Source organism: Crocuta crocuta, unplaced genomic scaffold, assembly GCF_008692635.1.
Source record: "Crocuta crocuta isolate KB4526 unplaced genomic scaffold, BGI_CrCroc_1.0 scaffold139, whole genome shotgun sequence".
Lineage (NCBI taxonomy): Eukaryota > Metazoa > Chordata > Mammalia > Carnivora > Hyaenidae > Crocuta > Crocuta crocuta.
This window is the reverse complement of record NW_027533258.1, coordinates 186,055-205,816: the sequence shown is the minus strand read 5'-3', so window position 1 is coordinate 205,816 and position 19,762 is coordinate 186,055. Positions and strand designations below refer to the sequence as shown.

At 55.9% G+C, this 19,762-nt stretch overlaps 1 protein-coding gene across 1 annotated transcript; it reads left to right on the top strand.

The window, feature by feature from the left end:
- Positions 1–141: 141 nt before the first annotated feature.
- On the top strand, positions 142–15,113 carry MAP2K3 (mitogen-activated protein kinase kinase 3). The gene is made up of 11 exons (XM_077746582.1): positions 142–208; positions 613–661; positions 1,708–1,821; positions 1,986–2,105; positions 4,001–4,117; positions 5,618–5,669; positions 7,045–7,172; positions 7,674–7,751; positions 12,228–12,367; positions 13,370–13,415; positions 14,031–15,113. Exons 1-11 carry the CDS (start codon positions 180–182, stop codon positions 14,112–14,114), a joined length of 957 nt encoding a protein of 318 aa, XP_077602708.1. The 5' UTR covers positions 142–179; the 3' UTR covers positions 14,115–15,113.
- The last annotated feature ends 4,649 nt before the right edge of the window (positions 15,114–19,762 follow it).

Here is a 19,762-nt window from a genome sequence, read left to right as displayed (position 1 = left end):
CTGACCCTCAGCATCTGTGTCTGCCCCTGGGGCCCCTGAGGGCCGGAGGCCTGAGCCATTTCTGTGTTCGGGTTTGTCCAGCCCGGGGAGTGCCCGGGGGGCACTGAGCTGACCAGATGCCTCACCTTCTCTCCATCCCAGGGAAATCCAAGAGGAAGAAGGATTTACGGATATCCTGCATGTCCAAGCCGCCTGCACCCAACCCTACGTGAGTCTCTCTCGGTGTTCTCCCTGGCTCAGCCTGGAGAGGCTTCCTGGAGGGGCCCAGGGGAGGGGAGCACTCAGGGGGCAGCGTGGGGACAGCACTTCCCATGAGCTGGGACCCTGGCAGGGTGGCCACAGGGCTCGCAGGCGTCACACATCTGCCATGTCCCTTTGCTCATCTCAGAGATGGGAAGCGAGGCTCTGGCCATGTCTGCGTGGCCACACCTTGTGTCTGGCATGGCAGATGCTCAGGAAGCGAGACTAGGTGCCTTGAGGAACCCACCTCCCTCCAGCCACCTCCCGGAGACAGGGTGCATCTCTGACTTCTGGGCCAGACTGGCTTGCTCCTCCTCTCAGGGAAGGATGTGGTTCTCTCTGAGGCTCATGGGGTCTGCTTCCTCCTCACAGACCCCCCCGGAACCTGGACTCTCGGACCTTCATTACCATCGGAGACAGGGTAGGTACTGGCTGCCTACTTGGGGTGGGGCCTTCTTGTCTCTGAGCCTCAGTGTCTTCACGTGACAGATGGGCCCAAGCTGAGCCTGGAGGGCCCCTGGGAGGTGGCTGTGGGTGTTGGAAGGAGCTGGGCTTTGGAGAGGAGCCTCACTCCCAAGATGGTGGCCGTGTGGCCCTGGGCTGCCCACTTCCAGACCCTCTCATTTGCACCGGGGAGAGTCGGCCTGTATCACGGGCCCTGGAGAGCCAGAGCAGCATGAAGTCTCTGACCTCAGAGTGTGGGTCATGGGGCCCCCTGCGCCCGTCTCACCTGTGGGAATGGTGTGTGGAACACGCAGACTCCTGGCTCTGTCCTCAGACCCAGCACCTGGGAGCCTGCGTTCCACATGCACCTGCTGATGCTTGGGCACCAGTGACTGAGATCCTGGCGCAGGGCCTGCGCCTCACCCGCAGAAGATGCCAACAGTCTCCAGGCAGAGGCCCCACTGTGGAGGCCTCCCTTTGGTTGACATCCCCTCCCAAGCTAATTTTCCCTCTCTGACACTTGTCACTGGGTGATGTCCCGTTCATCTAGCTGTTTATTCCTTTCTTGTCTGCCCTACGGTACTGGGCTTAGGGCCACACTGCTCCCTGTGAGGGCAAGGCTTTTGTTCTGCTCTCTCTAGTGCCTTAAACAGGCGCTTGCACATAGTAGGTGCTCAGTAAGTACTGGCTGAATGAATGATTTAGTCCTACCACCTGAATAGGCTGGGGGACAAGAGGGAAAGGGCATCTCCTGAGCTCCCTGTGCCAGCTGAGGGCATTTCATAGGTGGTCTTATTTATACCTTGTAATAGGCTTTGGACACTAGGGCTATGCCTTACCTCAGACTCACGTCTGAGAGGTTCAGTGACTTGCCCCAGGTCACACAGCAGAAGGTGGTTGGTGTAGGATTTGAGCCCAGATCTAAAGGACTGTTTTTAATTTCTGCTGCCCCAGCTCTCTCTGCTGGGCAAGGTGCGAGGGTAGCCTCCTAACTTGTGTTTTCTCTCTTTTTTGTCCCCCAAGAACTTTGAGGTGGAGGCCGATGACCTGGTGACCATCTCGGAGCTGGGCCGTGGAGCCTATGGGGTGGTGGAGAAGGTGCGGCACGCCCAGAGTGGCACCATCATGGCCGTTAAAGTAAGCGGGGCCACACCCAGCCAGGGAGGGGACACTTGGGAGGCTTCCTGGAGGAGACATGGGGGCTGAGCCTGCCCGTGGTCCTCCTGGTCCCCCTATAAGGCTTGGTGAGGCAGTCGCCCTCTGCTGCATGGCCCCTGAACCGTAACCCTCTCTTCCTGCAGCGGATCCGGGCCACTGTGAACTCACAGGAGCAGAAGCGTCTGCTCATGGACTTGGACATCAACATGCGGACAGTCGACTGCTTCTACACTGTCACCTTCTACGGGGCCCTCTTCAGAGAGGTGCGGCCCTGAGGGGAGGGTGGGAGGTGGGTGCTGGGGTACGGGCCAGGGCCCAGGCCACCCCACCCCCACCTTTCTTCTGCACACCTGCCCCCCTCCGTCTAGCCCGCGGTCTGCTATGGCTCTTGCTGGGCCCCCAGCAGACACTTGCGGAGCCCCCCTGTGTGCCAGGTGCCAGACACAGGAGTGACATAGTACGTGCTGGGTCTTGAGAGCTCAGGCCCAGAGGCCAAACTGCCTGGCTCCCTGCTTCCTGCCTCAGTTTCCTTGCCTGTGAAATGAGGCCAGAAATTGTGTCCACATTGCAAGGTTGCGTGGAGATGAAGTGATGTGGCCCAGGGCCTGGCGCTTACCCTGCCTGTGTGACCACCCGTGTGCCTCCCCAGAGTCCAGGCCGGCAGGGCGGGCCTCCGGCAGGGGCAGCCGTGGGGGTGTGCGGGGGTCCAATTCCCAGTCTGTGGCAAGGTCTGGGTGTGGAGGAACCAGAGGTGATGTCAGGGAGCGTGGCTTGCCACGATGGAAGGATGGGCTCCTGTGAGATGTCCATGCCTGTCTACCGGGTCCCTGGTCTTCCTGGGTGTGGTGGACCCAGCTGTGAGTCAGCGCCTCATTATCCACCTGTCTGATCGGCTAAGCGCCTGCTGAGTGCCAGGTGCAGGCTGTTCGTCCCCTTGCTGCTGGGGGGATGGACGCGCCTGGGCCTCACTGCACACTGGGTCAGAGGTGGCCCAGAGGCACAGGGGCCTGCAGGTACCCCGAGGAGATGCCACACCTAGTCTTCCTAGAAGGCTGTCCTGAAAGATAGGTGGGAGTTAGTGGGGGAACAGGGCGTGGGGGAGGCAGGACTTTGCTGGAGAAGAAGGGAACCATCCATTTGAGGCCAGAGCTAGGATGCCGCATGTGTGTCACGGGCCCCAGTGGCTGAGGTCAGGAGGGGTCTGCAGGGCGGGATAACGGAACAGGGCTGCAGCCAGAGCCCTTATTGAGAGGAATGTAATTAGGTCTGCGTTTTAGTCACTTCTTTCTAGAAACTGCGATGGAATTAGGGATCAGATGAGGAGACCGGAGGCAAAAGCGGTGGGCAGGGCTGACAAGTGTACTACCCAGTAGTGTAGACAAGCACAGAAGGTGGAGAAGCAGAAGCTGAAAGACTGTGGGGGTAGAAAGGGCAGAGCTGGGGGCTTAGTAAATCTCTGTGGGCTGAGGAGGGCTGAGGTTGAGCTGAGGCGGGCTGAGGCGGGCTGAGGTTGGACTAAGGCAGGCTGAGGTGGGCTGAGGCAGGCTGAGGTGGGCTGAGGTTGGACTGAGGGGGACTGAGGCGGGCTGAGGTTGGACTGAGGCGGGCTGAGGGGGGCTGAGGTTGGACTAAGGTTGGACTGAGGTTCGACTGAGGCGGGCTGAGGGGGGCTGAGGTTGGACTAAGGTTGGACTGAGGTTCGACTGAGGCGGGCTGAGGGGGGCTGAGGTTGGACTAAGGTTGGACTGAGGTTGGATTGAGGGCGGCTGAGGTTGGACTGAGGCAGGATGAGGGGGGCTGAGGGGGGCTGAGGTTGGACTGAGGTGGGCTGAGGGGGGCTGAGGTTGGACTGAGGCAGGCTGAGGCGGGCTGAGGGGGGCTGAGGCGGGCTGAGGCGGGCTGAGGTTGGACTGAGGTGGGCTGAGGGGGGCTGAGGTTGGACTGAGGCAGGCTGAGGCGGGCTGAGGGGGGCTGAGGCGGGCTGAGGCGGGCTGAGGTTGGACTGAGGTTGGACTGAGGTGGGCTGAGGCAGGCAAGCAGACATGACTGTAGGAAGGCCTGACCGGCACTGGGGAGGCAGGCGCGTGCTGACGCTGGCACCAGGGCAGCCTATCCAGGCCCTGGTAACCCAGGCTGACCTCCAGGTGTCCTTCCACAGGGCGATGTGTGGATCTGCATGGAGCTCATGGACACGTCCCTGGACAAGTTCTACCGGAAAGTGCTTGATAAAAACATGACCATTCCCGAGGACATCCTGGGGGAGATTGCTGTGTCTGTAAGTGGCCTTGGGCGGGGCTGCGGATTCCAGGTGCATAGCCAGCGGCCCCGGCCCTGCCCCAGGAGGCACAGAGCTCAGCCCAGTGGTGACAACCTGGGCACAGCTGGGTCCCCCGTGTGGCCCTGAACCTGGAAAACTTCCCTCCAGGGACTCAAGTCTCCCACTCTGGATTGGAGCCTTTTTGCTGAGGAGACCCCAGAGCCTGGGGCTCCCAGAGCCACACAGAGTTCGAAGGTCTCAGGTCTCTAGGCCCTTGTGTACAAGGCCTGAGCTTTCTAGACCAGTTTATTATTACTATTATTATTTTTTAATGTTTATTTATTTATGTATTTTATTTATTTATTTACTTACTTATTTTACCATTTATTTACTATTGGGAAACAGAGACAGAACATGAGCATAGGAGGGGCAAAGAGAGGGGGAGACACAGAATCCGAAGCAGGCTCCAGGCTCTGAGCTGTGAGCACAGAGCCCTGATGTAGGACTCGAATCCATGAGCAGTAAGATCATGACCTGAGCCGAAATCAGACGCTCACCTGACTGAGCCACCCAGCCACCCCTAATGTTTATTTGTTTTTGAGAGAGAAGCAGAGTGTGAGCAGGGGAAGGGCAGAGAGGGAGGGAGACACAGAATCTGAAGCAGGCTCCAGGCTCTGAGCTCAGTACAGAGCCTGATGCAGGGCTTGAACTCATGAAACGTGAGATCATGACCTAAGCTGAAGTTGGATGCTTAACCAACTGAGCCACCCAGACACTCCGACACCATTTTTAAGGAAAGAACTTAGTACTTACAACTTCCTTATGCCAAGAATGCCCTGGGAGAGCTCACAGGGGTACAAGCAAAGCTGGGAAGAAGGTTAGCATCCAGAATGTTCACCTTTTGGGGTCAAACGTTTCTAGAGGAAGGTAGCAACCCTGGGCTTGAGCATCCTGGCAGCCAAAGGGAAACAGGATGCTTCTCGATCTTGACAGCATCCAGGAACATTTAAAACATCCCCATGCCAGGGTAGCGAGTCACAGTCTTTGGGGTAACTGTCCAGGCTTCCCCTGTGTCATCCTGAGGAGAATGGCGTCAGCGTGTCAGCCACTGGCTGTCCTGAAGGAGAGGGGCCAGGGATGCCGCGGAAGGGTTTGGTTTTCCCCCATAGCCTGGTGGGAGGTGGTGACAGCCCCTTGGAGGAGTGACGAGTCTGGGACGCTGCAGGGCCTCGGGTACATCATTTCCCTGGTAAAGGCTTGGGCCTGAGACCTTGGCCCACTGAGGTTGGTGAGAGAAAAGCAAGAGGCTGGCTGTGTCTGCACCAAGAATGCCATGACAGGGGGTGAATGGGGGCCGCACGCAAGAGCCTGGGGTAGTGAGGGGCTGGGGCATGTGCCACAGCAGAGGGAGACAGGTGGACGAGGACAGGGGTCTTACTGCTCTGTCATTGTTGATGCAACCAGAAATAACAGCAGCCTGTCTTTCCTTCTCCCACCTGATTCCCGCTTGAATGCCAGATCGTCCGGGCGCTGGAGCATCTGCACAGCAAGCTGTCCGTGATCCACAGAGGTCAGTGCCTGCCGCTGCCCGGCCATTCTGCAAGGAGGGTGGACCTCTCCCCTTTTCCAGTGTGAGCCACCTGAGATGATAGGTCGTGATGTGTCCATTGGGGTCAGGGGCTGAGCCTGCTTCCCAGTCCAGGCCACTGTCTCCAAGCCATTTTCCTTGCCTTCTGCCCCCCCAGCCCCACGCCCCCAGGTTTGCCCTTAGGTTTGCTGGTACTCGGAGCAAGAATTGGATACTGGTCCTGGGAATGCTGCTGAATTTGTTTTGACATATCATTTACATATCATGAAATGCACAGATTCATAGTTACCACTTGATGAATCTGTTCAGAGTTTACATTCACAGAAAACCCTGATCCTTTTGAGGATGGAGGATGTTTCCACCCTCTGCCCCACCCCCAGAAACTTCTCTGTGCCTTTCTTAGTCAGTCCCTGCTCCTACATCCCCCCTGGACCTCTCACCTGATGTTTTGTACAGTAAATTGGTTTTACTTCTCCTCGAACTTCATGGGAATGGATTCACATGGCTTCTCTCCGCCCTTTCTTATGTGGCCTAATGTTTCTGAGGTTCACCAGGGCTGTGCATGTCACAGCTCCTTCCTTTCCACTTCGAGTAGTTCACTTACCCAGATGTACTGTTGTTCACACAGTGAATTAGACCAGGCCTGCTTGGATTCCTCAGTGGCCATCCCAGCCCCTGCCCAGGTCAGCCCTGTGGTGGGTCTGTGTGGAACCTGCCGGTCCTCTCCCTGTGCATTTCTGTCCTTACACACGTAGGAAGGCGCGCAGGTCCCATGTGTCTCGTGTGTGCTCTTGCTGGATGATTCCCTGCTGCGTGCCCCTTATCCTGCTCTGTATGGACCTCGAGTCGTGGCGTGGGCTCCGTGTTTTAGCACAGACCCCTCTCCTGTGTTTTTGCTGCTGCCCTGTGCTTCCTGGCAGAACCTTCTGACCCCTCAGCATGGACACTCGGGTGGTTTCCAGGTTCTGTCAGCTCTCCCCCTCCAAATCCCCAGCCTGGGAGGACCCCAGAGCTACAGGCTGTATCAGGAAATAGGCTAGGTCCCGGCTGTGAGGCTGCACCGTGGGCGTGAGGTTGCCCCCCCAAACCTTGTGTCTGCGTGGACTCAAGGTGGACACAATGACGAGGTCCCAGTGCAGACTCACTTCCTTCCCGACTCGTGGCCGGTGGCCTGGGCATGTTCTGGCTGTGCTGTTCCCATCCTTGGACTGGAGCAGCACCTCTCAGAACTTCGTCCCCCAGCTGCTCCCTGGTATCAGGTGCCCCTTGGGTGGCTGGGGCGTCAGAGGAGCCTGTTGGCCTCCAGTAGAGGCTCACAACCCAACATGATTAAAAAGGTGTGTTCTGTCCCTGGCAGATGTGAAGCCGTCCAATGTCCTCATCAATAAGGAGGGTCACGTGAAGATGTGTGACTTCGGGATTAGCGGCTATTTGGTGGATTCTGTGGCCAAGACGCTGGATGCTGGCTGCAAGCCCTACATGGCTGTGAGTGGTCCCCACACCACACTGAGTCCCGAGCCACAGCTGAGGTTCAGGAGGGACGCGCCCAGGAGAGCATTGTCAGGCCATGTCCTGTGTCCACTGGGGAGGCCCTGCGTTTCCTGCCACAACAGGAATGACCTGCCACCCAGCCTGGCCAAGCAGCCCCTCTTCATCCCCGGTATTAGCTGTACTCCAGAGTGCCCGTTTGGATGATACGTTTCATACGCACCCACATGGGGTGGCTTGTGGCATCTGTGCAGGTCCCAAGTCTGTCCCAGTGTCCTGGGCAAGGCATGGTTTGGGCCTTCACCACGAGACCCTGGCCCTCCCTGGCGTCAGTGTTCTCACCCACCCCGTGGTGGCAGGGGGTGGGGGGAATAGGATGGGCACTGACCCCTCTGTTTGGGGAGAGGGAGGCAAGACCTAGCCGAGGGAACCTTGCGTGGCCCCTCCTCTGGCCCCTCACTGGGGTGGGTGTTCATGTCTCACTGGTCCCTTTTACAGCCTGAGAGAATCAACCCGGAGCTGAACCAGAAGGGCTACAACGTCAAGTCTGACGTCTGGAGCCTCGGCATCACCATGGTACTGCTTAGGGCTGGGTCCAGCCCTGCTGGTTGGGCACGGGGGCGGGTATGGCCAGTCCATGAGCTTTTGGAGGGTGTGTCAGGTAGTTTAGGCCTGGAAAAAAGTGTTGACCTCACAATCTGAGGAGAAAATGTACCATCAAAAATCATGGTGTATTTAAGAGAATATCTACAGAAGGATTAGGCCCTTCCCTACTGGGGAGGTATCTCCTTTGGTGAAAGTTCTTGACAGCTTGGGATAATTTGTCCATTAGTCTTTCTCCAGAGCTCACTGTGCTTGTTGGGAAATCACAAGCAATTTCAAATTTAGTGAGCTCCCGGTACGCAAATAATTTAAAAAGCAAAATGGCAAAAATCCTAAAAGAAATTTTTTTTCATAGCGAGAAGTTTGTTGCTCGTGAGGTCCTTGTGCATTTCCTCGAGTGTGGTAGGATGGGGCGGTGGGCTCTCGGTCCTGGGGTGTGGGGGCTTGGGTGGGGTGAGGGCAGGGGCCTGGCGGAGCTGGGGTGGCTGATCTGAGGTCCAGGAGGAGGCCTGGGCTCCTGTGCTGCTTGCTCTTCCTAGAACTGCCCAGCCAACGCTTGCCCCTGCCTGAGTCCAGGCTTGGCTCAGGTAGGTCAAGGTTTATTTATATATTTATTTAGAAAGCCGCTTCTAGTACCCATGTGGAGAATGGGCTGAAGGGACAGGAAAAAGATCAGATGTGCAAGGGTACCTGGGAAAAGGCTACTGTCATGGCGGCCCCAGTGTTCACACACGGGACTGACTCAGTTGGCTGAGGGGTCATCGGCCTCTATCGCCGTCCCGCCCATTGGGACGAATGGGGTGTGTCTGGGGTGCAGATTAGCTCTTGATGTTTCCATGCCGACAGCACCCTCCCTGCTCCAGCCCTTTTGGCCATCTGGTGTTGGGGACGGTATAATTGGTAATCAAAAACCAAACCAGTAAAATACCTAGTGGGAAGGCGTGGAGAGGAGAGATTCAAGTAGGAGCGAAACAGCGTAAGCTTCTGAGGAGGTGGGGGGCGGGGGGACCCACAGGGTTCTCTGGGTAAAGTAAAGGCCCTGAGGTGGGGCATGCCTAGTATCTGCCTAGGGCCAGATTCGAGGGGGAGGTCCGACAGGGGGAGGTGGGAGTTCAGGATCAGCATGGATGCTTTGGACCTTACTGAGGATGCAGTCTTATCGTCCTGCTGCCCCTCGTCATTGTGTGACTGGATCTGTGGTAAGCTGTCTGTGCCTCTATGCAATGACCAGGAAAGGTTCAAAATCAAAACCATTTTGTCAGAGATGCAGAACTGAGTGATACCTTCAACTTTTCTTAATACTGCCTACACAATCATTTTTCACTGAAATGTTTTGCTTCTTAGAGCAGAGGGGAATAGTCAGAGTCTAAAGGTGCACACTGTACCCGCAGATAAGAGTTTCCCACCTCCTAAGTTAAAAAAATAAGAGCAAATTCTTTTTTTTTTTAATGTGCTTTTTTAAATTTATTTCTGGGAGAGAGAGAGAGACAGCATGAGCAGGGGAGGGTCAGAGAGAGAGGGAGACACAGACTCTGAAATAGGCTCCAGGCTCTGAGCTGGCAGTCAGCACAGAGCCCAACGCGGGGCTCGAACCCACGAACCGCGAGATCATGACCTAAGCGAAAGTCGGCCGCTTAACCGACTAAGCCACCCAGGCGCCCCAATAAGAGCAAATTCTTACAGAATTTACAGACTGCGTAGAACTCGTTGGATGTTAGAGACCCCACTCATGACCGCTTGACACATACACCCCGTGCTCCCCTCTGTCCATCCCTCCTCTCATCCATCTGTCCATCTGTCATTATTGGGGACCCACCACATTCCAGTGACGTTCTGATGTCTCTGGTGGAACTTGGGCAAGCATATGCTAAGTAGATATTTCAGTTAACAAATGCTGCGTAACAAACTGGACCAGAACCCAGTGACATAAGCCAATAATAGTTTATTTTTTTTCCTCTTTCTGTATTTTGGACTGGGTTAGCCGGGCAGTTCTTCCACTCCACTTGGCTCTGGCTGGGGTCAGGGCTGGGCCCGAAGGTCCAAGAAGGCTCTGCAAACATGGGACCCTCACACAGCTTCCTCCTAGCTGGCTGCTCACCGTGTTCCTGATAACTTGATGGGGAGGGTAGCTGAAGTCTTTTGCGGTGGCTTCCGTGAGGGAAGTGCTCTTACGTGCTTGTCACAGGACTGGCATAATGTCTCTTCTGCCTCATTAAGTTGGTCACAGTGTCGCAGGCCAGCCCAGGTTCAAGGAGAAATAAACTCCAGATCTAGATGGGGGCTGGCCATGCGTACACAGGAGAAGCTGTGATAGCAGCTTAGGGAACTGGTGGCCCTGGTACAGGTTAGGTCCCTCCCCCCCATAAATTATAAAAGTAATAGAACATCATCTAAAAATACAGACAAAAAATAAAAGGTGGAGGAAGCATCACTGTGGTTGTTCTTCTCAATGACACACAGCCCCTGCTTCCTACTGTCAGCTGCCAACATTGTGCGTTTCCGCCTAGATATTTTGCCTTTTTCTATAAAACCTCTGTGGTTTTTATTTTGCTTTTTTCACTTAGTATCTCATGGTTCATGTTTCTCTGGGTTGTTATAAATCCCTGTAGGCATCTCTTCAAGAGGCTCCACAGCCACCTGCCACCATCTACTCAGTCTCTAACGTGGGGACTGTTTCACTTGTTTCTAGTTTTTTCTTTCCATTTGAAATACCCAGCCGCCCTGGGGGAGTGACTAATGCAGCATTGTGCGCTGGGCCTGCCGCTCTGGGCGGTCTTCTCCAGGGCTCTGAGGCCACCCCGGGTGGCCTTGTGCGGGCACTGCACCACAGCCAGAACCTGGACACATGGCATGCTATTTGGGAAGGCTCTGGGCCATAACGAGTGTTGATCGAGTGCTGATCCTGGGAACACCTGAATGATGGTCACGGCCGAGACTCCACCGCCCTGCAGCAGGCGAGGGCCAGGCGCTGGGGGTTTAGACTGCTTCTTAATGGTCACGATTACAGATCACTCTACACCATGCATTTTTGTGCCCAGAGGCTGTTTTGCTTTGGTTTTCATATTTTGAGCTCTTTAGAGAAAGTTTCCGGGAAAAAGATTGCGAGGTCAGGTCTGGACCGTTTTCTGTTTTCCTAATTATCAACTCCGGGAGGCCACTGCGTCCTTCCCTGGAAACCCGGAGAGGATCCTCACTTCTGCTGCTTGGAATCGGTACATGTTCTAGGAAAAAGCACTTGCATCTGTCCTGTGAAAACACACACAGGATCACACCCCTTGCCGATGCCTTGTGCACACCCTCCATCTGAGGGTGTTTATTTATGTCTTGGCTGGAAAGGGGCCTTTAGCCTAATGGGAAGGCCCTTTCTTAGCACAATAATTAGTGATCTGTTCAGGCGCTAGTTGCCAACACGAAGCATTTGTTTGAGCCGAGGTCTCTCGTGTTCATTATGGTGATTATGGCCTGTCAGTGAGCAGTCTCTGTGCTATTTATTCCAGGCGGGGGCCTGGGCTGACCTGATTTTTTTTTTTTTTTTTTTTAATCTTGGCAGTCAAAATCAGAACCGAGAGTTTATCGTAAGCTAGCTGGTCTTTTCCACAAATGACTTCCCGCCAACGGCAGGTGAAGCGTGTGACTAGGTGCCTGCACGGGCGCTGAGGCCGGGTGGCCTTGATATCACCCTCAGGCAGGTCCAGGTTCAGCAGGACTGACAAGGCCACCATGGCCATGTGTCCAGGGGGCCAGCAGGGATTGCGAAGTCTTCCTGGAGGAGGAGGCATTGGAAGTGGGTCCTGGAGGACACCGCTGGGTGGGTGCTGGGGGAGGAGAAGGAGCATCTGCAAAGTTCAGTTCCCGATGGGCCTGGGGCTGTTGCAGACATGAAGCAGCTGAGCACGTGCAGGCCTCACCGTCTACAGCTTTGAGGGGAGACCGGCTTCTGAGAATAATTTCATTTCGCATGTGCCTGCTCTGTCATAACCACAACTGCCCAAATTCATGGCAGCAGGTACTTAGACCTTGTGGAGATGTGAGGGAGGGGAGTGGCCTGTGACGCCAGGGAAGCCATCGCCTGTCCTGAGTTCCTTTGCCGACTGCTGCCTTATGGGCAGGTGTCCCAGGGTTGCTGATTTTTCCAGATTAGCTGGAACTTGGGTTTTTATGTAAAACCTTCTGAATTCAGATCGTGTAAAAGCCTGATAACATTCAAGCCAGTTACAACCCAGGCCTAGATTTGCTTCACGAGCCATAGTCTGTGCCGGCTGGGTCACAGGAACCGGCTACTGGTGTCACCCCGGCTGTCATCTCAGTCCTCATGCCATGTGTCAGCCCCTCAACCTGTGTCACGGCCCAGCTTGAGCACTGAGCCGAGACAGGCAGGTTCCCCAAATGCCCTGCCTCTGGCTGCAGAGTCTGGGCGCATCTGATCCAGTGCCACTGTCCCTCCCGCAGATCGAGATGGCCATTCTCCGGTTTCCTTATGAATCCTGGGGGACCCCGTTCCAGCAGCTGAAACAGGTGGTGGAGGAGCCATCCCCTCAGCTCCCGGCCGACTCGTTCTCCCCCGAGTTTGTGGACTTCACCGCACAGTGGTGAGTGAGCAGCCCTACGGCGGCCCTGGGCCCGCACCCCACCCTGCCCCGGCCAGAATCCCGCTCCTCCCTGGGCCTGGCCCCCTTCTCCTTGAGCAGAGAAACCCCCAAACAACAGAACCTCCAAATACGCAAGGCGGAAATGGAGCACAAGGAAAATCTGGCAAACTGTGGTTCTTGGGGAGATTTTAATACATCCTAGAGACAGACAGACCAGGTAGATGGAAAGAGAGACTAAAAACAGATGGAGGATTTGAATAGCATTAACAGAGTTGCTTTGATTGCTGTTTAGAACTTTGTACCAGATTAAAAAATGCCCATGTGAGCTTTATGTAAAAAAAAATATGTATCGTGTTGGAGATTACAAAGGAAATGGGGAAAAGGGAAAAGACAGATCCATACAGGTCACGTTCCCCGCCCATAATGAAATCAAACAAAAAGTGCATAACTGAAGAGGAAAAAAGTATATGGAAATTCAAATTAAATTCTTCTAACCAGCTCTTGGGTTTTGAAAGAGGTTTGAAAAATAGGATTCCAAAGTACTCAGAAGTGAAAGAACACATCAACATATCTATGTGTTGTGGGCAAAGAGAAGCTCAGAGGAATATTTGTATTCTTTATTTCTTTTATTAGAAAATAAGAAAGACTAAAAACAAATGAGCCTGACAAACAGCGCGGTGGGCCACCTGGACCCCTCCCCAGTGAGGCCTCCCCTCTCCCAAGATCCGTGATCAGGAATTTCCCTCCTTCCTGATTAAGGATCCTGAGGATACGATTGTGAACTATCGCCTTTCAGTGTCATTTGGTATTGGGATCATTTAGAACTCCCTAGATCACTCCACAGACAAAAAACCCGAATACCGCAAGAGGCAAAGAATCTTGGTCCAAGTGTCTGTAGTTTGTGCGCACAGATGTGTCCTCAGGTTAGGGTGTGCCCGCCCTGGCTTGGCCTGGAGCGCTCGTTATGCCGGCCTGGCCTCAGCCTGCCCTGTTCTCTCCTAGCCTGAGGAAGAACCCCGCAGAGCGCATGAGCTACCTGGAGCTGATGGTGAGTGCGGTGCGGGCTCTGGGAAGAGGACTCCCTCCCTGTGCTCAGAGATGGGCAGTGCCTTTGGCTTGCCTCTGTCTTAGTTCCTTGAGCTATGCCAGCAATTGCTCGGACATACCCTGGCCCCCTCCCGTGCCTGCACACCAGGCCCGGTGGAGGGCACACAGGGTGCTCTGACAGATGTGCAGAGGGGCGGGGTGGGGGGTGCGGGGCATGGTGGCGGAGGGGAACCACTTAATTCCAAGGCACCAGGGAAGGCTTCACAGAGGAGGTGATATTTGAACTGGGTTTGGAAGGGTGAATAAGGATTTACCTGCTGCTGGAGAGGGCATTCCATCTGGCTGGAGGCCTGGTATGTGTGGGGAACAGGGAGATCGGTGTGGCCAGGCCACGGCTGCAGGAGGGCCGAGGAGGAAGCCGTCAACATGTCTCTAGCAAGGAGGGCGTCCAAAGGACGGAGGTCCTAGATGGATGAGTAGGAGTTTGCCGGGCAGGAGGAAGGTGTCCTGGGCCGGAGGGGCACACAGGGCTTGGGGCTGGCGTGGGGAGGCAGGGGCATGTCCACCTCGCCCCCTCACCCTTACCAAAGGTGACTGCTCTCTCTCGTCCCACCAGGAGCACCCTTTCTTCACCTTGCACAAAACCAAGAAGACGGACATTGCTGCCTTTGTGAAGGAGATCCTGGGGGAGGACTCGTAGGTGGCGGGGCCACGGACTCCATTCTGGCCCTCAGTGCCCCATAGTCCTCCCTGCCAGGGCACTGCTTGCCCACACCCATAAGCTACTGCCACCTGGCCTTGGGTGTTTGGGGAAGAATCAAGGGGGCTGCTCCTGTCTGGCTTGGCAACAGGCCATCGGTCCCAAGTGCCAAAGAACCAGACGCCGGGGCCCCCAACCAGGCCCACGTGGGCCCACCAGTGCCTCTGCCCCTGCTGCTCCAAGGACCCCAAGTCTCCTGCCCCCAAGATCCTGGACTTGGAGACGCCTGGATGGCCTCCAGCAGACCCTGCTGCCCTGGCAGAGAAGGCAACCAGTGCCTGCACACAGGACACTGCCTGGGCCCAGCCCTGGGTGCCCCCCAAGTTGTATATTTTTTTATCTCTTGACTGAGTGAAACTTGCACACTTTGGCCAAGGGTGGCCGCCCCTCTGTCCTGGCACCAGGGTGGGGGACACGGTCGGGGGATGAGCCATGTGAATCCTCCTGAGCCCCCATGAGTGAGAGGACAGAGCCACCCGAGCCTTCACCCCAGCACTGGCAAACAGGGCCCCGAGGGGCACACGGGCTCCACAGAGCCCCTGCCCACTGCCTCGGGAGTGGGGGGGATTTCACTTGTTTTTTTAATTTATCCTTTTGAATTTTTTTTCTTTTGCTTTGTGGGTTCGGCTGGTTTTTCTTGCATGGTTTGGAGCCGATCACTTTTCTCCCACCCCCTAGGGACCAGCAGATGGAGAACCCCCCCCCCTCTGCTCGGTTTGGGGTCTGGGGAGAAGGGCCCAAGGTCTCTGCTCAGAGAGGTGCTAGGGGAGCTGTCTAGCTCTCTCTCCTTGGGGACTGGCTCAACAGGGGCTGTGGATTTGCTTTTGGTGTTGTTTAAAAAAAAAGAAAAAGAAAAAATATATATTTTTGAAGAAAGACTGCCCAGGGTCTTTTCCCTGAAGGGTTAGGGGAGTTACTTGATTGTTGTTTTAATTTAAAAAAAAAAAAAAAAAAAAGTAGGACACAGGTTGTGTGAGACTGTGTGTAAAAGCGGCGAGCCCCACTCCCTGGTGAAGATCTGTGCCTCTGGAAGGGGGCTCCGGGGACAGGGCCAGGGAATGTGCTCCTGGGACAGGAGTGTGCTCCCGGGACAGGGGAGTGTGCTCCCGGGACAGGGGAGTATGCTTCTGGGACAAGGCCAGGGGAGTATGCTCCTGGGACAGGGCCAGGGGAGTGTGCTCCCGGGACAGAGGAGAGTGCTTCCAGGACAGAGAAATGTGCTCCCAGGACTGGGGGGCATGCTCCTGGGACAGGGCCAGGAGAGTGTGATCTGGGGGGTGGTGCCTGCTCAGCCACCAGGGCCCTGCACTGGACAGGCCCTCCCACATGTGAGGACACTGGAGCTCCCAGGCGTGGCTCCAGTCCCTGTGCTGGATGTTGGAGAGAGCAGCAGGCACAGGCCTGACCCCCGGAGGACCTGCCCATCCTGCCACTGAAGATCGCATTGCCACGTGCACAGAGGGATGAGCACATGGCAAGCACCCAGCCTTGACACATGCGCCTCATCGAGGGTGTTATGTTACTGTCTCAGGTTACATTATCCCCAGTTCACACAGGAGGAAACAGGCCCAGAAAACTGAAGTCACTTGCTCAAAGCCACACACCTTGGAAGATGGAGAAACTGAGGCTTGGGGACAGGTATAGGCCCCCTGGAGAGGGCTCTGAGGAGAGAGGGGCAGCTCAAGGAAGGCCTCCTTGCCAGGGTCCAATGTGGCTTTGCGATCCTGTGATCTCTGAGGCCTGGGCTAGGGCTGACACCCTCCCCCAACAGACTTAGGCAGAAGAGCATGCATTTGCTCTATAAGGACTGTGTCTGGCTTCAGGCACAGTTAGATCTAGGAGCCTGGTTAATATCCTGAGGAATTTATGTCCAGCTTAGCTTTGTTTCTTCTGTCTCAGCATCACACCTCCGTCATGAGGAAAAGTCAGGATCCAGTAGCTCCCTAGTCTGGGGGCCTCTTCTAGCTAGGTAGGGGTCACATGCTCATCCTCCAACCAATCACGGGCCAGGAGGAGCCAACGTGGCAGAGTCCACCTACCCACATCTCAGGGTCTGAGAGCAAGGTCTCTCTTGTCCTCCATGGGAAACTGGGCATGTTCCCAGACGGAGGCACCGATCCCTTTGGGGTCCATCTCTCCTCTGCCTTTGTGCACACACCTCTCATCCTCGGCTCAGCTGAAAGTGAGGTCTGGCTTTTGTCCCCAAGTTGATTTCCAGTCTGGGACAGGCTTCTGCCTATTAACCCTGCCTTAGCAAGCACTTAATCATTTCAAGGTTTTTTTGTGTGCCTCCCTCCCTCTCTCCCCTCTGGCCTCTACACAGACTGAGCCCTCAGCCTGTAATGCCTCTCCCCCACCTTCCTAGNACTAACAACGTCAGGAAGCTGGAGATGTGTGTGAGCTTGGAAGCCAAGCAGGTGAGATTGGGACAAGTCCAGCTCAGTGTGATGTCTGTAAGGTCTCCGCATACCCCATGCTCCATTCCTTTCTGTCCATAGGACCTTCATGTCCTCCCCCACTCCCCACCCCCCACTCCCCACCGTGCCTGGTCTGCCATGTCCCTTCCTCAGGGACCCCTCCCCACACCGGGCCCAGCCAGTCCAGCTCATCTCCACCAGCCTTATCTGGGTAAACTGGACTCGTGTCCTCAATGCTGACATCTAGCAAGCAATCGGTCAACCTTTGCTGAATGAAAAGGCAAATGAATGAATACACGAAGGAGAGGATGAGGGAATGAATGAATTCCGAAGCCCTGTGTGTAGGTGCGCGCGTGGAGGTCTGCGCATGCGCGGATCAGCCCGCGGGCAAATGTGCGCGCGCGCGCGAGTGTATCAAGTGTGCGTGCACGGGATCAGTCGGACCCTTAGGCCCAGGGGCGCGGCCCCAGTCGTTCCTCCTGCCGCCACCAGGAGGCGGCAGAGCCCTGACTTTGACCCTGTGTCCCCCTGAGCCCCGCCCGGTCTCGGAGCGCCCCGCCCGCCCCTTCTACTCCCAACACCCCAACCCGCACTCGAGGTTCTGGAGCCGGTGGGGGTCTCGGGGTGGGCCAGGGGCCAGCCCGGGCGTCCGACCCACTCAGCACAGTTCTCTGTCCCTGCACCATCAGCCGCTGGCTGGCTCCTCTGTGCTCACCCACCCCTCTCCCTGCGTGCATGGGCCCTGTTACGAGCTCTGGGGCTGATGTGGAGTGACAGGGAAGAGGCGTGACTCATCTACAGAATCTCATGGGTGCACCCCCCTCCACAGCTGGCACATCGCCCTACAGTTTACAGAGAGGGATACAGTGTACAAAGGACTTCGCACTTTGCAGAGCTCCGGGCTCTTTACAAAATAGTTTACCAAATAATTTACATTTGCAGCACTACAGGATTATAAAGCACTTTTGGTGTTTACCAGGTAGTTGACCAAGTACTCTCCCCATTAGAAAGCATTTTAGAGTTTGCAGACTCCTCTGCATATGAGTTCAAACACCAGTTGTTTACAGGTTCCGTTACTGTTTATAGGATCCTTCAGCCTTCACAGCATTCAGGCTGCTGAGCGGGGGATGCCAGTATGCAGATAATTTTGACATTTATAAAGGACCTGCTCAGTCCCCAGGCCCTTGACAGTTTATACAACCCATGACGTCAGTGAAGGCTTCCTGCCTGCTCTTCACTGAAAGTGGCAGGGCCCCCTCTTCCCTGTCCCCAGGCTGTGAGGTGGAGGTCAGAGGCCCTTTTACTAGGGCTGGATGTCTCCATGTCCCTCCAGGCACCAGGGTCTCAGAGGTGCCTATCCCTGGAGCTAATGAGTCTCTCTGGACTGACAGATACGTGGACTTTCTGTTTCAATTACAGTTGAGAGCCTCCTCATTAGGTAGCAGTAAAATGCAGCCTTTGGGCCTGGTTGGGAGTGGGAAGACAGTCCCAGAGGGAAGATTTGGTGCCTTCCCTTCTGGAAGCCAGGGGAGGCAGCCTCTCTTATTAAATACCAGCCCAGTCTCTCCTCTCTTCAGAACTGTGCTGTGGCTCCTGCCACCCTTCCCCCAGTCCAAGCCTCCTGATGGCCCACAATGCCCAGACCCGCTGGCCTGCCCTCTCAACACTCTCCCACTTATTCCCTGAGCTTCAGCCACATGGCGCTCAAACGCACCAAACCTGGGCCCACCCCAGGGCCTTTGCACTAGCTATTCTCGCTGCCCAGAACACTCTCCGTAGATGTCCTCCTGGCTGGCTCAGATGTCTCTGTTCACATGTGGCCTCCTGACAGAGGCTCCCTGATCACCCTATCACTCTGTCCACTCACCCTAGTTTATTTTCTTCATGTTTTATTTATTTACATTCTAGTCCACTGGCCACCTCCCCCACTAGACCACGAGCTCTTCTAGGGCCTGGATGGGCCTGTCTTGCTCAGAAGTTGGAATGGAGGGGGAGTGGGATTGGCAATGACAGAGGAAATGGCAGGTGCAGGGAAGGTGCCCTCTGGCCTCAAGGCTGAACCTCGAATGCAGGCAGCAGGCCCGTGAGCTCAGTCCCACCAGAACTGTGCCGAGGTTTGCGCTGGGGGTGGTGCTGCAGCTCTGTTTATTCTGGGGCATCAGTCCTGAGAGGTCTGTCTAGGAGCAAGGTAACCCCCTCATTGTACTCAGTGGGGGCTCTGCACCTCGGTGAAGGGAAGCAAAGAGCTCAAGGCCACATGGCAAGCAGCAGCCAGAGCTGGGCGCTGAGCGCTCAGTTGGTGTCTCCCAAATGTCAGAGGCATCGCCCGTGTCCAGGGCAGGGCGCTGCAGACGTGAGCACAACAGCCCCAAGAACCGTGGTTAAGGTTCAGTCCCCCGCTCCAGGGTTCAAGCCTATTTGGGGAACTCTGGCCCAGGGTAGGGGAAGGGGCCTAGCAAATGGCTTCCAAAGCCCAGCTCTATATTGGGCTGTATCCCTGGCTGCCCGTGGGCAGGGGCGGAGACTGAGCAAGCATTTCCTCTCCCAGCGGGGACTTAGCATCTGGCCCAGCCTTCTTCCAATGTACTGATCCTTCCCCAGCCAACCCCCCCACCTAGGGTCTGTGGCCTCTGATGCGCACCTCCCCCAGTGGGGAGCTCTTTCCCCTTTAGACGTGCTTCCTGGTGGGATCAGAGAGTCTTCTCGCCCTGCTTCTCCTCCCCAAGGCCTGTGACGTGAGGGCCTCATGTGTAAACCCCGGCACGCTGCAAATGTTCATTTCTTTGCCTCTTGTGAAAGCCATTTCGAAATCCTTTTGGAAACCAGGTGGGAGGGTCTATATATACATCAGCTGTGCTATGTTTATCGTAGCTCGTGTATCCTCACACCCAGGGGACTCGGGTTCTCCTAGAGGTTACAGAGCCTCGGCAAGGGTCTGGCCCTGCCCGTGGCCCCCCAGACAGTGAGGCAGAGTTGCGTGAACCTGGAAAGCCAGGAGTCCTGCCCCCCTCCCCACGCCCGGCCCCAGCTTGGCCCTACCCGGGGGAGCCACCTGCCGAGGCCAGGTTTGGCTGTGTCCGCCCCCGCCAGCCTTGCCGAAGCCGTGGGCTGCTCTATTCTTGTCCTGGCCTGGCCTGCGGAGAGACTGGGGTGGAAGGAGGCTTGGGAGGC

Excerpts from the sequence above, each read along its gene's own strand:
- MAP2K3 (XM_077746582.1), top strand. The coding sequence starts at position 180 with ATGTCCAAGCCGCCTGCACCCAACCCTAC. Across the intron at positions 1,822-1,985 it reads GCACCATCATGGCCGTTAAA|CGGATCCGGGCCACTGTGAA; the intron begins GTAAGCGGGGCC and ends CTCTTCCTGCAG. Across the intron at positions 7,173-7,673 it reads GCTGCAAGCCCTACATGGCT|CCTGAGAGAATCAACCCGGA; the intron begins GTGAGTGGTCCC and ends TCCCTTTTACAG.